The sequence below is a fragment of the Rhodnius prolixus genome, unplaced genomic scaffold (genome assembly GCF_049639745.1).
Source record: "Rhodnius prolixus isolate KJV_2025 unplaced genomic scaffold, Rpr scaffold_2, whole genome shotgun sequence".
Classification (NCBI taxonomy): Eukaryota; Metazoa; Arthropoda; class Insecta; order Hemiptera; family Reduviidae; genus Rhodnius; species Rhodnius prolixus.
In genome coordinates, this window is record NW_027411592.1 from 1,884,804 (window position 1) to 1,898,024 (window position 13,221).

The 13,221-nt window shown below is 28.8% G+C and overlaps 1 protein-coding gene across 1 annotated transcript in view; it reads right to left on the minus strand.

Moving 5' to 3' along the window:
* Positions 1-835: 835 nt before the first annotated feature.
* Positions 836-13,221, minus strand: part of LOC141448742 (methanethiol oxidase) — a 34,512-nt gene continuing 22,126 nt past the window's right edge. Inside the window, exons 8-11 of the mRNA XM_074117326.1 lie at positions 2,371-2,549; positions 1,746-1,891; positions 1,265-1,387; positions 836-971 (exon numbers count right to left, since the gene is read on the minus strand). Coding sequence (XP_073973427.1) covers positions 920-971; positions 1,265-1,387; positions 1,746-1,891; positions 2,371-2,549 — 500 coding nt within the window. The 3' untranslated portion in view covers positions 836-919. The remainder of the gene's footprint in view (positions 972-1,264; positions 1,388-1,745; positions 1,892-2,370; positions 2,550-13,221) is intronic.

Consider the following 13,221-nt stretch of genomic DNA (forward strand, 5'->3'; position numbering starts at 1 on the left):
CAAGTTAGATCAAATTAATGGTAAGATGGACCAATATATGTATGTGGATATATTAAGACGCAATTTAAGAGAAAGTTCAAAAAAATTAGGGTTGGAGGGAACGTTTGTCTTCCAACAAGACAATGACCCGAAACATACCGCACTAAAAACTCGGGAATGGCTTTTATATAATACACCCCGGCGCCTAAACACCCCTCCACAATCGCCAGACCTTAACCCAATTGAACATTTGTGGGATGAAATCAGCCGCCAAATAAATAAAAGAGAAATAATAAACCGGGAACAATTAAAAAACGCTATTTTAGAAGAATGGGATAAAATTTCATCATTGACGACCACAAAATTAGTAGGATCGATGAAAGCTCGATTGTTGGAAGTGATTAGGAACAAAGGAGGTCCTACAAGTTATTAAAATCTATAATACACGTACAATGTGCAAGAATGATTTATTATCTGCAAAGTGTTCACAGACTTTTTTTGCATTCGTATGTGGGGTTGTTTTGTTAAACATTTAATTGTGATATTCCTGTTGAACAAAAATAAAAGATTGAATATAAAATGAAAAACTCTGGTTTCCCTCTATCGAATAGTATATTTCATTTGAAAATAAAAGAAGTTACTACTAAGATAATAATAAAAGTAATAAAATTTAGGTTAGTGTTCACAGACTTTTTTGGCCCAGTGTACATATATTAATCCTCATTGTAGTACTGTTGCACTAAAAATGTAAGTATTTCTACAAATGCATTTCGAAGTTCTGCAAATTTCACAGACTATTTTATCGCACTTCATCTTCCATCTTCTAAGAGCCAAGTCATGGTGTATTTATAAAGGATTGTTTTTAAATCTATATATTTATATATATTAAAATAACAAGAAATAATTATTTAAATAAGACAGAAGTTAAGCGTGAAGGAGATTACGAACAGCAGCTGAGCCAAATATCTGATGTACAATCACCACCTGGGTATCTGCAAAAATTAAAATAAATACAAAATTTAAAAAGTTCTGGTAAAAAACATATGTCTATATTATACACTTTGGTTGAAACAAAAATGCATTGACCATGCGTACAACCTTATTCGCTATAGTTTGTCAATTTCATTGAGACAAGTATGTACACACCACCGATTTCTTGCTAACTTTGATGTCTGCGACTGAATGTGAATAGGGTTGTTCACTGTAATAGCTTTTGCAACTATCTACAGGAGTAGATAAAAGAAAAAGTCTTTAGAAAATACCTGGGGACATCTTGTACATTTACCTGCACTCATGAGCCAAAATGGGGCCATCCGGTTCTTTGCCAAAATCCACAAGGAAATTCTCATCCAGTTTAAGACCACCTTCGTCAGTGTTGACATCAATTTTCATCAAAACCGAGCCATTTCTAATAAAAATAAATAAATTTTATTAACAGAAGAATATACGATTTTTGATTTAAAAAAATTGAAACTTTTCCCAAAAATAAGCGTTTATGAGGAAATGCCGTATTGGAAATAGTTCCTTCGACTTCCAATAAAAATTCTTTTTAGCGTAGTAATAAAGGATGGATAAGGGTATACTCTTCCCCCTAAAGTAATGAATACACGGTTTTACGGTGAGTACGGTTATAGGTACTATTTAATATTAAGAACATTTTATCCTGAAATTCTGGATTAGATGAAAACTCATAAGTAATCGGAACCTTTAGAATCTTTCAAAATAGAAAGTCATTGTTCAAACCAGTTTTTTAAAAACAAACTAACTTTATCATATCCGGATAAAACTGGGTGTCCCAGACAGAGAAAAGTGAAGTTGTAGCGTACAACCGTTTACCATCTAAACTTAACTGCAACATCTGTGGACCTCCGTAGACTCTTGTACCATTTATTTCTCTCACTGCAGGCTGTTCCTGCAAAAGACAAAAAAACAAATCAACAGGCTAAGCAAGTTGTTTACTAGTTTAATTTTGCAGCTACCTATAACTATAATATATAAATAACTTTATTATAAATAACTACATTCATAGGTAGTTGATGAGTGCACCTGATTGGATTTAAAATAATCCACAGGCAAACTACAGCTTATTTTGCCTAACTTACGTCAATTAATTGTTAGCTATAGTTCTAAGGGGCCTTTATTTATTATAAGTCTTAAGACATGATTCTTAACAAGTTTTTTTTTCTTTGCATGTTACATCAAGCGCCTTCGGACGTCAACACAAGAGATTCAATCAGACGCAACAGATCAAATGAGATTTTACTTGATTCCTCCTTAGTTTCGAGTCTCTCTTGTGTAATTTATCTTTAAATTCGATTTATGATTACTATTATTCAAAAAGTTATCACACTGCTACCCTAGATGGTTGATTAGAAATAAAATAATAATAACCTGATCACCTAAAACCTTGATTGGCCCGCCTTGAACTAACAGCCCGCCTAGAAATATCTGTCCAGTGAGTTTAGGATGAGCTCGATCTTGGATATCGTACTGCCTTATGTCTCCGTGCAGCCAGTTGCTCAAATACATATATCTGTCGTCCATGGATATTAGCAGCGCCGTTATTAAGCCTGGGAAAGTAAATCAGTTAATAAACATTATTCATCAACATTTCTCCATTTATTAAAACTGACAGTTGTATAATGGTTGACGTCAAAAACTGCACGAACAAGCGTAACGTTGAAAAACACCCAACTTTGACAATTTTTTTCTCTTTTTCTACAAAAGATAAAATTCCCAAATTTTCTTTAAAATAAAGGGCAAACCCTCCTTTATAACTGTAATTTTTTTGCAACAACCCAGATCTAATAGGTTTCGAGAAAAAAGTTGCCAAAAATGAGCAAAAACGGCATTTTCAGAAATTGTTGTTGTTCTTCTTCTTCTTCTTCTTCTTGTTGTTGTTGTTGTTACCTTTTTTGTAAACAACGTAGCGCCTAAACGCGCGAACCGATTTTTATGAATGAGGTGTCATTCGAATCGAAATTTTCTACAAATTTGTGCTTTAAAAGTCTCGACGCTGTGCCTTATAAAAAGGGGAGTTCGCCCCACCTAAATAAGGCCCGTTCTAAAACTATTATTACCAATATTTCTATAACCCTAAGTCCGATATTGATAAAATTAAGCACGGAGAAACGATTAAACCTCCTCTACGTAGCTGTGAAGTGCCATCATGCTCTTACTCCTACTAAAAGAAAGTACTGTAACCGTTAAAATTATCAACAAGTGAACCGATTTATATCAATGAATTGTCGTTTAATTCAAAATATTTGCCTCTTTGCCAAAAGTAAAAGTGTACTCACAGATTATTTTTCTTACATCCCGTAAAAAGAAGTACTCAAATCGACGCATACTTTTCTTATTTACGTACAAATATCTTTCTATTTTATTCTAAACGCTTTCCCAAACAAATTTTTATTGAAGATAGTTAGGGAAACTACACTATAATCATTATTTAAAACGATCTCCCCAGTGGTAGTCGAATAGGAAACGAGATATTTGAGTTGAATTTTGCTTTCGTTTGAAACAAAAAAATCTTTAACTTCAAATATCTTGAAAACTACTCGATAGATTTTGTTTATATTTCATCTCCATATGAAGACCACTTTTCTCTAGAATTGTATTACATTTCGTAAAAATCTGTCGAGTAGGAAACGAGATATTTAGAGGTAAATTTTGGTTTCGTTTGAAACTGTGTAATCTTTAACTTCAAATATCTTGAAAACTACTCGATAGATTTTGTTTATATTTCATCTCCATATGAAGACCACTTTTCTCTAGAATTGTATTACATTTCGTAAAAATCTGTCGAGTAGGAAACGAGATATTTAGAGGTAAATTTTGGTTTCGTTTGAAACTGTGTAATCTTTAACTTCAAATATCTCGAAAACTACTCGATAGATTTTGTTTATATTTCATCTCCATATGAAGACCACTTTTCTCTAGAATTGTATTACATTTCGTAAAAATCTGTCGAGTAGGAAACGAGATATTTAGAGGTAAATTTTGGTTTCGTTTGAAACTGTGTAATCTTTAACTTCAAATATCTCGAAAACTACTCGATAGATTTTGTTTATATTTCATCTCCATATGAAGACCACTTTTCTCTAGAATTGTATTACATTTCGTAAAAATCTGTCGAGTAGGAAACGAGATATTTAGAGGTAAATTTTGGTTTCGTTTGAAACTGTGTAATCTTTAACTTCAAATATCTTGAAAACTACTCGATAGATTTTGTTTATATTTCATCTCCATATGAAGACCACTTTTCTCTAGAATTGTATTACATTTCGTAAAAATCTGTCGAGTAGGAAACGAGATATTTAGAGGTAAATTTTGGTTTCGTTTGAAACTGTGTAATCTTTAACTTCAAATATCTTGAAAACTACTCGATAGATTTTGTTTATATTTCATCTCCATATGAAGACCACTTTTCTCTAGAATTGTATTACATTTCGTAAAAATCTGTCGAGTAGGAAACGAGATATTTAGAGGTAAATTTTGGTTTCGTTTGAAACTGTGTAATCTTTAACTTCAAATATCTCGAAAACTAATCGACCGATTTTGTTTATATTTTTACTGTATATGCAGACCACTTTTGCCTATAAATGTATAAAATATCGCAAAAATCTGTCGAGTAGGAAACGAGATATTTAGAGTTGACTTTTGGTTTCGTTTGAAACAGTGTAATCTTTAACTTCAAATATCTCGAAAACAAATCGACCGATTTTGTTTATATTTTAACTGTATATGCAGACCACTTTTGTCCATAAATGTAAAAAATAACGTAAAAATCTGTCGAGTAGGAAACGAGATATTTAGAGTTTAATTTTGGTTTCGTTTGAAACAGTGGAAATCTTTAACTTCAAATATCTCGAAAACTAATCTACCGATTTTGTTTATATATTATCTGTATATGGAGACCACTTTTGTCTATAAATGTAAAAAATATCGTAATAATCTGTCGAGTAGGAAACAAGATATTTGAGTTGAATTTTGGTTTCGTTTGAAATAAAGAAATCTTTAACTTCAAATATCTTGAAAACTACTCGATAGATTTTCTTTATATTTCATCTGTAAATGAAGACCACTTTTGCCTATAAATGTATAAAATATCGCAAAAATCTGTCGAGTAGGAAACGAGATATTTAGAGTTGACTTTTGGTTTCGTTTGAAACAGTGTAATCTTTAACTTCAAATATCTCGAAAACAAATCGACCGATTTTGTTTATATTTTAACTGTATATGCAGACCACTTTTGTCCAAAAATGTAAAAAATAACGTAAAAATCTGTCGAGTAGGAAACGAGATATTTAGAGTTTAATTTTGGTTTCGTTTGAAACAGTGGAAATCGTTAACTTCAAATATCTCGAAAACTAATCTACCGATTTTGTTTATATTTTATCTCTATATGGAGACCACTTTTGTCTATAAATGTAAAAAATATCGTAATAATCTGTCGAGTAGGAAACAAGATATTTGAGTTGAATTTTGGTTTCGTTTGAAATAAAGAAATCTTTAACTTCAAATATCTTGAAAACTACTCGATAGATTTTGTTTATATTTCATCTCCATATGAAGACCACTTTTCTCTATAATTGTATTAAATTTCGTAAAAATCTGCCGAGTAGGAAACGAGATATTTAGAGTAGAATTTTGGTTTCGTTTGAAACTGTGTAATCTTTAACTTCAAATATCTCGAAAACTAATCGACCGATTTTGTTTATATTTTTACTGTATATGCAGACCACTTTTGTCTATAAATGTAAAAAATATCGTAATAATCTGTGGAGTAGGAAACAAGATATTTGAGTTGACTTTTGTTGAGTTGAGTTAAAGAAATCTTTAACTTCAAATATCTTGAAAACTACTCGATAGATTTTGTTTATATTTCATCTCCATATGAAGACCACTTTTCTCTATAATTGTATTAAATTTCGTAAAAATCTGCCGAATAGGAAACGAGATATTTAGAGTAGAATTTTGGTTTCGTTTGAAACTGTGTAATCTTTAACTTCAAATATCTCGAAAACTAATCTACCGATTTTGTTTATATTTTATCTGTATATGGAGACCACTTTTGTCTATAAATGTAAAAAATATCGTAATAATCTGTCGAGTAGGAAACAAGATATTTGAGTTGAATTTTGGTTTCGTTTGAAATAAAGAAATCTTTAACTTCAAATATCTTGAAAACTACTCGATAGATTTTGTTTATATTTCATCTCCATATGAAGACCACTTTTCTCTATAATTGTATTAAATTTCGTAAAAATCAGCCGAGTAGGAAACGAGATATTTAGAGTAGAATTTTGGTTTCGTTTGAAACTGTGTAATCTTTAACTTCAAATATCTCGAAAACTAATCGACCGATTTTGTTTATATTTTTACTGTATATGCAGACCACTTTTGTCTATAAATGTAAAAAATATCGTAATAATCTGTGGAGTAGGAAACAAGATATTTGAGTTGACTTTTGTTGAGTTGAGTTAAAGAAATCTTTAACTTCAAATATCTTGAAAACTACTCGATAGATTTTGTTTATATTTCATCTCCATATGAAGACCACTTTTCTCTATAATTGTATTAAATTTCGTAAAAATCTGCCGAGTAGGAAACGAGATATTTAGAGTAGAATTTTGGTTTCGTTTGAAACTGTGTAATCTTTAACTTCAAATATCTCGAAAACTAATCGACCGATTTTGTTTATATTTTTACTGTATATGCAGACCACTTTTGTCTATAAATGTAAAAAATATCGTAATAATCTGTCGAGTAGGAAACAAGATATTTGAGTTGAATTTTGGTTTCGTTTGAAATAAAGAAATCTTTAACTTCAAATATCTTGAAAACTACTAGATAGATTTTGTTTATATTTCATCTGTAAATGAAGACCACTTTTCTCTATAATTGTATTAAATTTCGTAAAAATCTGCCGAATAGGAAACGAGATATTTAGAGTAGAATTTTGGTTTCGTTTGAAACTGTGTAATCTTTAACTTCAAATATCTCGAAAACTAATCGACCGATTTTGTTTATATTTTAACTGTATATGCAGACCACTTTTGTCCATAAATGAAAAAATAAAGTAAAAATCTGTCGAGTAGGAAACGAGATATTTAGAGTTTAATTTTGGTTTCGTTTGAAACAGTGGAAATCTTTAACTTCAAATATCTCGAAAACTAATCGACCGATTTTGTTTATATTTTATCTGCATATGGAGACCACTTTTGTCTATAAATGTATAAAATATCGTAAAAATCTGTCGAGTAGGAAACGAGATATTTAGAGCTGACTTTTGTTGAGTTGAGTTAAAGTGTGAAAAATTTAACTTCAAATATCTCAAAAACTAATCAATCGATTTTGTTTATATTTTATTTGTATATGTAGGCAACTGTTCTCTATAATTGTGTAAAATTTAGTAAAAATTTATCGAGCAGAATACAAGATATTTAGAGTTAAAGTTTGCTCTCGTTTTACAGCGTGAAAACTTTAAATTCAAATATCTCGTAAAATGCTCGATAGATTTTGTTTATATTTTATGTGTATATGTAGGCAACTATTCTCTATAATTGTTTAAAATTTAGTAAAAATCTGTCCAGCAAAAAACAAGATATTTAGAGATAAAGTTTGCTCTCGTTTTACAGAGTGAAAACTTTAAAATTCAAATATCTTGTAAACTACTTGATAGATTTTTATATTTTATTTGTATATGGAGACCACTTTTGTCTAAAATTGTATAAAATTCGTAAAAATCTGTCGAATAGAAAGCGAGATATTTAGAGTTCACTTTTGGTTTCGTTTGAAACAGTGTAATCTTTAACTTCAAATATCTCGAAAACAAATCGACCGATTTTGTTTATATTTTAACTGTATATGGAGACCACTTTTGTCTATAAATGTATAAAATATCGTAAAAATCTGTCGAGTATGAAACGAGATATTTAGAGTTGACTTTTGTTGAGTTGAGTTAAAGTGTGAAAAATTTAACTTCTAATATCTCAAAAACTAATCAATCGATTTTGTTTATATTTTATTTGTAGATATAGGCAACTGTTCTCTATAATTGTGTAAAATTTAGTAAAAATCTATCGAGCAGAATACAAGATATTTAGGGGTAAAGTTTGCTCTCGTTTTACAGAGTGAAATCTTTAAATTCAAATATCACGTAAACTTCTCGATAGATTTTGTTTATATTTTATTTGAATTTGTAGGCAACTATTCTCTATAATTGTGTAAAATGTAGTAAAAATCTATCGAGCAGAAAACAAGATATTTAGGGGTAAAGTTTGCTCTCGTTTTACAGAGTGAAATCTTTAAATTCAAATATCTCGTAAACTTCTCGATAGATTTTGTTTATATTTTAACTGTATATGCAGACCACTTTTGTCCATAAATGTAAAAAATAACGTAAAAATCTGTCAAGTAGGAAACGAGATATTTAGAGTTGACTTTTGGTTTCGTTTGAAATAGTGAAATCTTTAACTTCAAATATCTCGAAAACTAATGGACCGATTTTGTTTATATTTTATCTGTATATGGAGACCACTTTTCTCTATAAATGTATAAAATATCGTAAAAATCTGTCGAGTAGGAAACGAGATATTTAGAGTTTAATTTTGGTTTCGTTTGAAACAGTGGAAATCTTTAACTTCAAATATCTCGAAAACTAATCTACCGATTTTGTTTATATTTTATCTGTATGTGGAGACCACTTTTGTCTATAAATGTAAAAAATATCGTAAAAATCTGTCGAGTAGGAAACGAGATATTTAGAGTTGACTTTTGTTGAGTTGAGTTAAAGTGTGAAAAATTTAACTTCAAATATCTCAAAAACTAATCAATCGATTTTGTTTATATTTTATTTGTATATGTAGGCAACTGTTCTCTATAATTGTGTAAAATTTAGTAAAAATTTATCGAGCAGAATACAAGATATTTAGAGTTAAAGTTTGCTCTCGTTTTACAGCGTGAAAACTTTAAATTCAAATATCTCGTAAAATGCTCGATAGATTTTGTTTATATTTTATGTGTATATGTAGGCAACTATTCTCTATAATTGTGTAAAATTTAGTAAAAATCTATCAAGCAGAAAACAAGATATTTAGAGATAAAGTTTGCTCTCGTTTTACAGATTGAAAACTTTAAAATTCAAATATCTTGTAAACTACTTGATAGATTTTGTTTATATTTTATTTGTATATGGAGACCACTTTTGTCTAAAATTGTATAAAATTCGTAAAAATCTGTCGAGTAGAAAGCGAGATATTTAGAGTTGACTTTTGGTTTCGTTTGGAACAGTGTAATCTTTAACTTCAAATATCTCGAAAACAAATCGACCGATTTTGTTTATATTTTAACTGTATATGGAGACCACTTTTGTCTATAAATGTATAAAATATCGTAAAAATCTGTCGAGTACGAAACGAGATATTTAGAGTTGACTTTTGTTGAGTTGAGTTAATGTGTGAAAAACTTAACTTCTAATATCTCGAAAACTAATCTACCGATTTTGTTTATATTTTATCTGTATATGGAGACCACTTTTGTCTATAAATGTAAAAAATTTAGTAAAAATCTATCGAGCAGAATACAAGATATTTAGAGTTAAAGTTTGCTCTCGTTTTACAGAGTGAAATCTTTAAATTCAAATATCTCGTAAACTTCTCGATAGATTTTGTTTATATTTTATGTGTATATGTAGGCAACTATTCTCTATAATTGTGTAAAATGTAGAAAATATCTATCGAGCAGAAAACAAGATATTTAGAGTTAAAGTTTGCTCTCGTTTTACAGAGTGAAATCTTTAAATTCAAATATCTCGTAAACTTCTCGATAGATTTTGTTTATATTTTATTTGTATTTGTAGGCAACTATTCTCTATAATTGTGTAAAATGTAGTAAAAATCTATCGAGCAGAAAACAAGATATTTAGAGTTAAAATTTGCTCTCGTTTTACAGAGTGAAAACTTTAAATTCAAATATCTCGTAAACTGCTCGATAGATTTTGTTTATATTTTATGTGTATATGTAGGCAACTATTCTCTATAATTGTGTAAAATGTAGTAAAAATCTATCGAGCAGAAAACAAGATATTTAAAGTTAAAGTTTGCTCTCGTTTTACAGAGTGAAAACTTTAAATTCAAATATCTCGTAAACTGCTCGATAGATTTTGTTTATATTTTATGTGTATATGTAGGCAACTATTCTCTATAATTGTTTAAAATTTAGTAAAAATCTATCAAGCTGAAAACAAGATATTTAGAGTTAAAGTTTGCTCTCGTTTTACAGAGTGAAATCTTTAAATTCAAATATCTCGTAAACTTCTCGATAGATTTTGTTTATATTTTATGTGTATATGTAGGCAACTATTCTCTATAATTGTGTAAAATGTAGTAAATATCTATCGAGCAGAAAACAAGATATTTAGAGTTAAAGTTTGCTCTCGTTTTACAGAGTGAAATCTTTAAATTCAAATATCTCGTAAACTTCTCGATAGATTTTGTTTATATTTTATTTGTATTTGTAGGCAACTATTCTCTATAATTGTGTAAAATGTAGTAAAAATCTATCGAGCAGAAAACAAGATATTTAGAGTTAAAATTTGCTCTCGTTTTACAGAGTGAAAACTTTAAATTCAAATATCTCGTAAACTGCTCGATAGATTTTGTTTATATTTTATGTGTATATGTAGGCAACTATTCTCTATAATTGTGTAAAATGTAGTAAAAATCTATCGAGCAGAAAACAAGATATTTAAAGTTAAAGTTTGCTCTCGTTTTACAGAGTGAAAACTTTAAATTCAAATATCTCGTAAACTGCTCGATAGATTTTGTTTATATTTTATGTGTATATGTAGGCAACTATTCTCTATAATTGTTTAAAATTTAGTAGAAATCTATCAAGCTGAAAACAAGATATTTAGAGATAAAGTTTGCTCTCGTTTTACAGAGTGAAAACTTTAAATTCAAATATCTTGTAAACTACTTGATAGATTTTGTTTATATTTTATTTGTATATGGAGACCACTTTTGTCTAAAATTGTATAAAATTGGTAAAAATCTGTCGAATAGAAAGCGAGATATTTAGAGTTGATTTTTGGTTTCGTTTGAAACAGTGTAATCTTTAACTTCAAATATCTCGAAAACAAATCGACCGATTTTGTTTATATTTTAACTGTATATGCAGACCACTTTTGTCCATAAATGTAAAAAATAACGTAAAAATCTGTCGAGTAGGAAACGAGATATTTTGAGTTGACTTTTGGTTTCGTTTGAAACAGTGAAATCTTTAACTTCAAATATCTCGAAAACTAATAGACCGATTTTGTTTATATTTTATCTGTATATGGAGACCACTTTTGTCTATAAATGTATAAAATATCTTAAAAATCTGTCGAGTAGGAAACGAGATATTTAGAGTTGACTTTTGTTGAGTTGAGTTAATGTGTGAAAAACTTAACTTCTAATATCTCAAAAACTAATCAATCGATTTTGTTTATATTTTATTTGTATATGTAGGCAACTGTTCTCTATAATTGTGTAAAATTTAGTAAAAATCTATCGAGCAGAATACAAGATATTTAGAGTTAAAGTTTGCTCTCGTTTTACAGCGTGAAAACTTTAAATTCAAATATCTCGTAAAATGCTCGATAGATTTTGTTTATATTTTATGTGTATATGTAGGCAACTATTCTCTATAATTGTTTAAAATTTAGTAAAAATCTATCAAGCAGAAAACAAGATATTTAGAGATAAAGTTTGCTCTCGTTTTACAGATTGAAAACTTTAAAATTCAAATATCTTGTAAACTACTTGATAGATTTTGTTTATATTTTATTTGTATATGGAGACCACTTTTGTCTAAAATTGTATAAAATTCGTAAAAATCTGTCGAGTAGAAAGCGAGATATTTAGAGTTGACTTTTGGTTTCGTTTGGAACAGTGTAATCTTTAACTTCAAATATCTCGAAAACAAATCGACCGATTTTGTTTATATTTTAACTGTATATGGAGACCACTTTTGTCTATAAATGTATAAAATATCGTAAAAATCTGTCGAGTACGAAACGAGATATTTAGAGTTGACTTTTGTTGAGTTGAGTTAATGTGTGAAAAACTTAACTTCTAATATCTCGAAAACTAATCTACCGATTTTGTTTATATTTTATCTGTATATGGAGACCACTTTTGTCTATAAATGTAAAAAATTTAGTAAAAATCTATCGAGCAGAATACAAGATATTTAGAGTTAAAGTTTGCTCTCGTTTTACAGAGTGAAATCTTTAAATTCAAATATCTCGTAAACTTCTCGATAGATTTTGTTTATATTTTATGTGTATATGTAGGCAACTATTCTCTATAATTGTGTAAAATGTAGTAAATATCTATCGAGCAGAAAACAAGATATTTAGAGTTAAAGTTTGCTCTCGTTTTACAGAGTGAAATCTTTAAATTCAAATATCTCGTAAACTTCTCGATAGATTTTGTTTATATTTTATTTGTATTTGTAGGCAACTATTCTCTATAATTGTGTAAAATGTAGTAAAAATCTATCGAGCAGAAAACAAGATATTTAGAGTTAAAATTTGCTCTCGTTTTACAGAGTGAAAACTTTAAATTCAAATATCTCGTAAACTGCTCGATAGATTTTGTTTATATTTTATGTGTATATGTAGGCAACTATTCTCTATAATTGTGTAAAATGTAGTAAAAATCTATCGAGCAGAAAACAAGATATTTAAAGTTAAAGTTTGCTCTCGTTTTACAGAGTGAAAACTTTAAATTCAAATATCTCGTAAACTGCTCGATAGATTTTGTTTATATTTTATGTGTATATGTAGGCAACTATTCTCTATAATTGTTTAAAATTTAGTAGAAATCTATCAAGCTGAAAACAAGATATTTAGAGATAAAGTTTGCTCTCGTTTTACAGAGTGAAAACTTTAAATTCAAATATCTTGTAAACTACTTGATAGATTTTGTTTATATTTTATTTGTATATGGAGACCACTTTTGTCTAAAATTGTATAAAATTGGTAAAAATCTGTCGAATAGAAAGCGAGATATTTAGAGTTGATTTTTGGTTTCGTTTGAAACAGTGTAATCTTTAACTTCAAATATCTCGAAAACAAATCGACCGATTTTGTTTATATTTTAACTGTATATGCAGACCACTTTTGTCCATAAATGTAAAAAATAACGTAAAAATCTGTCGAGTAGGAAACGAGATATTTTGAGTTGACTT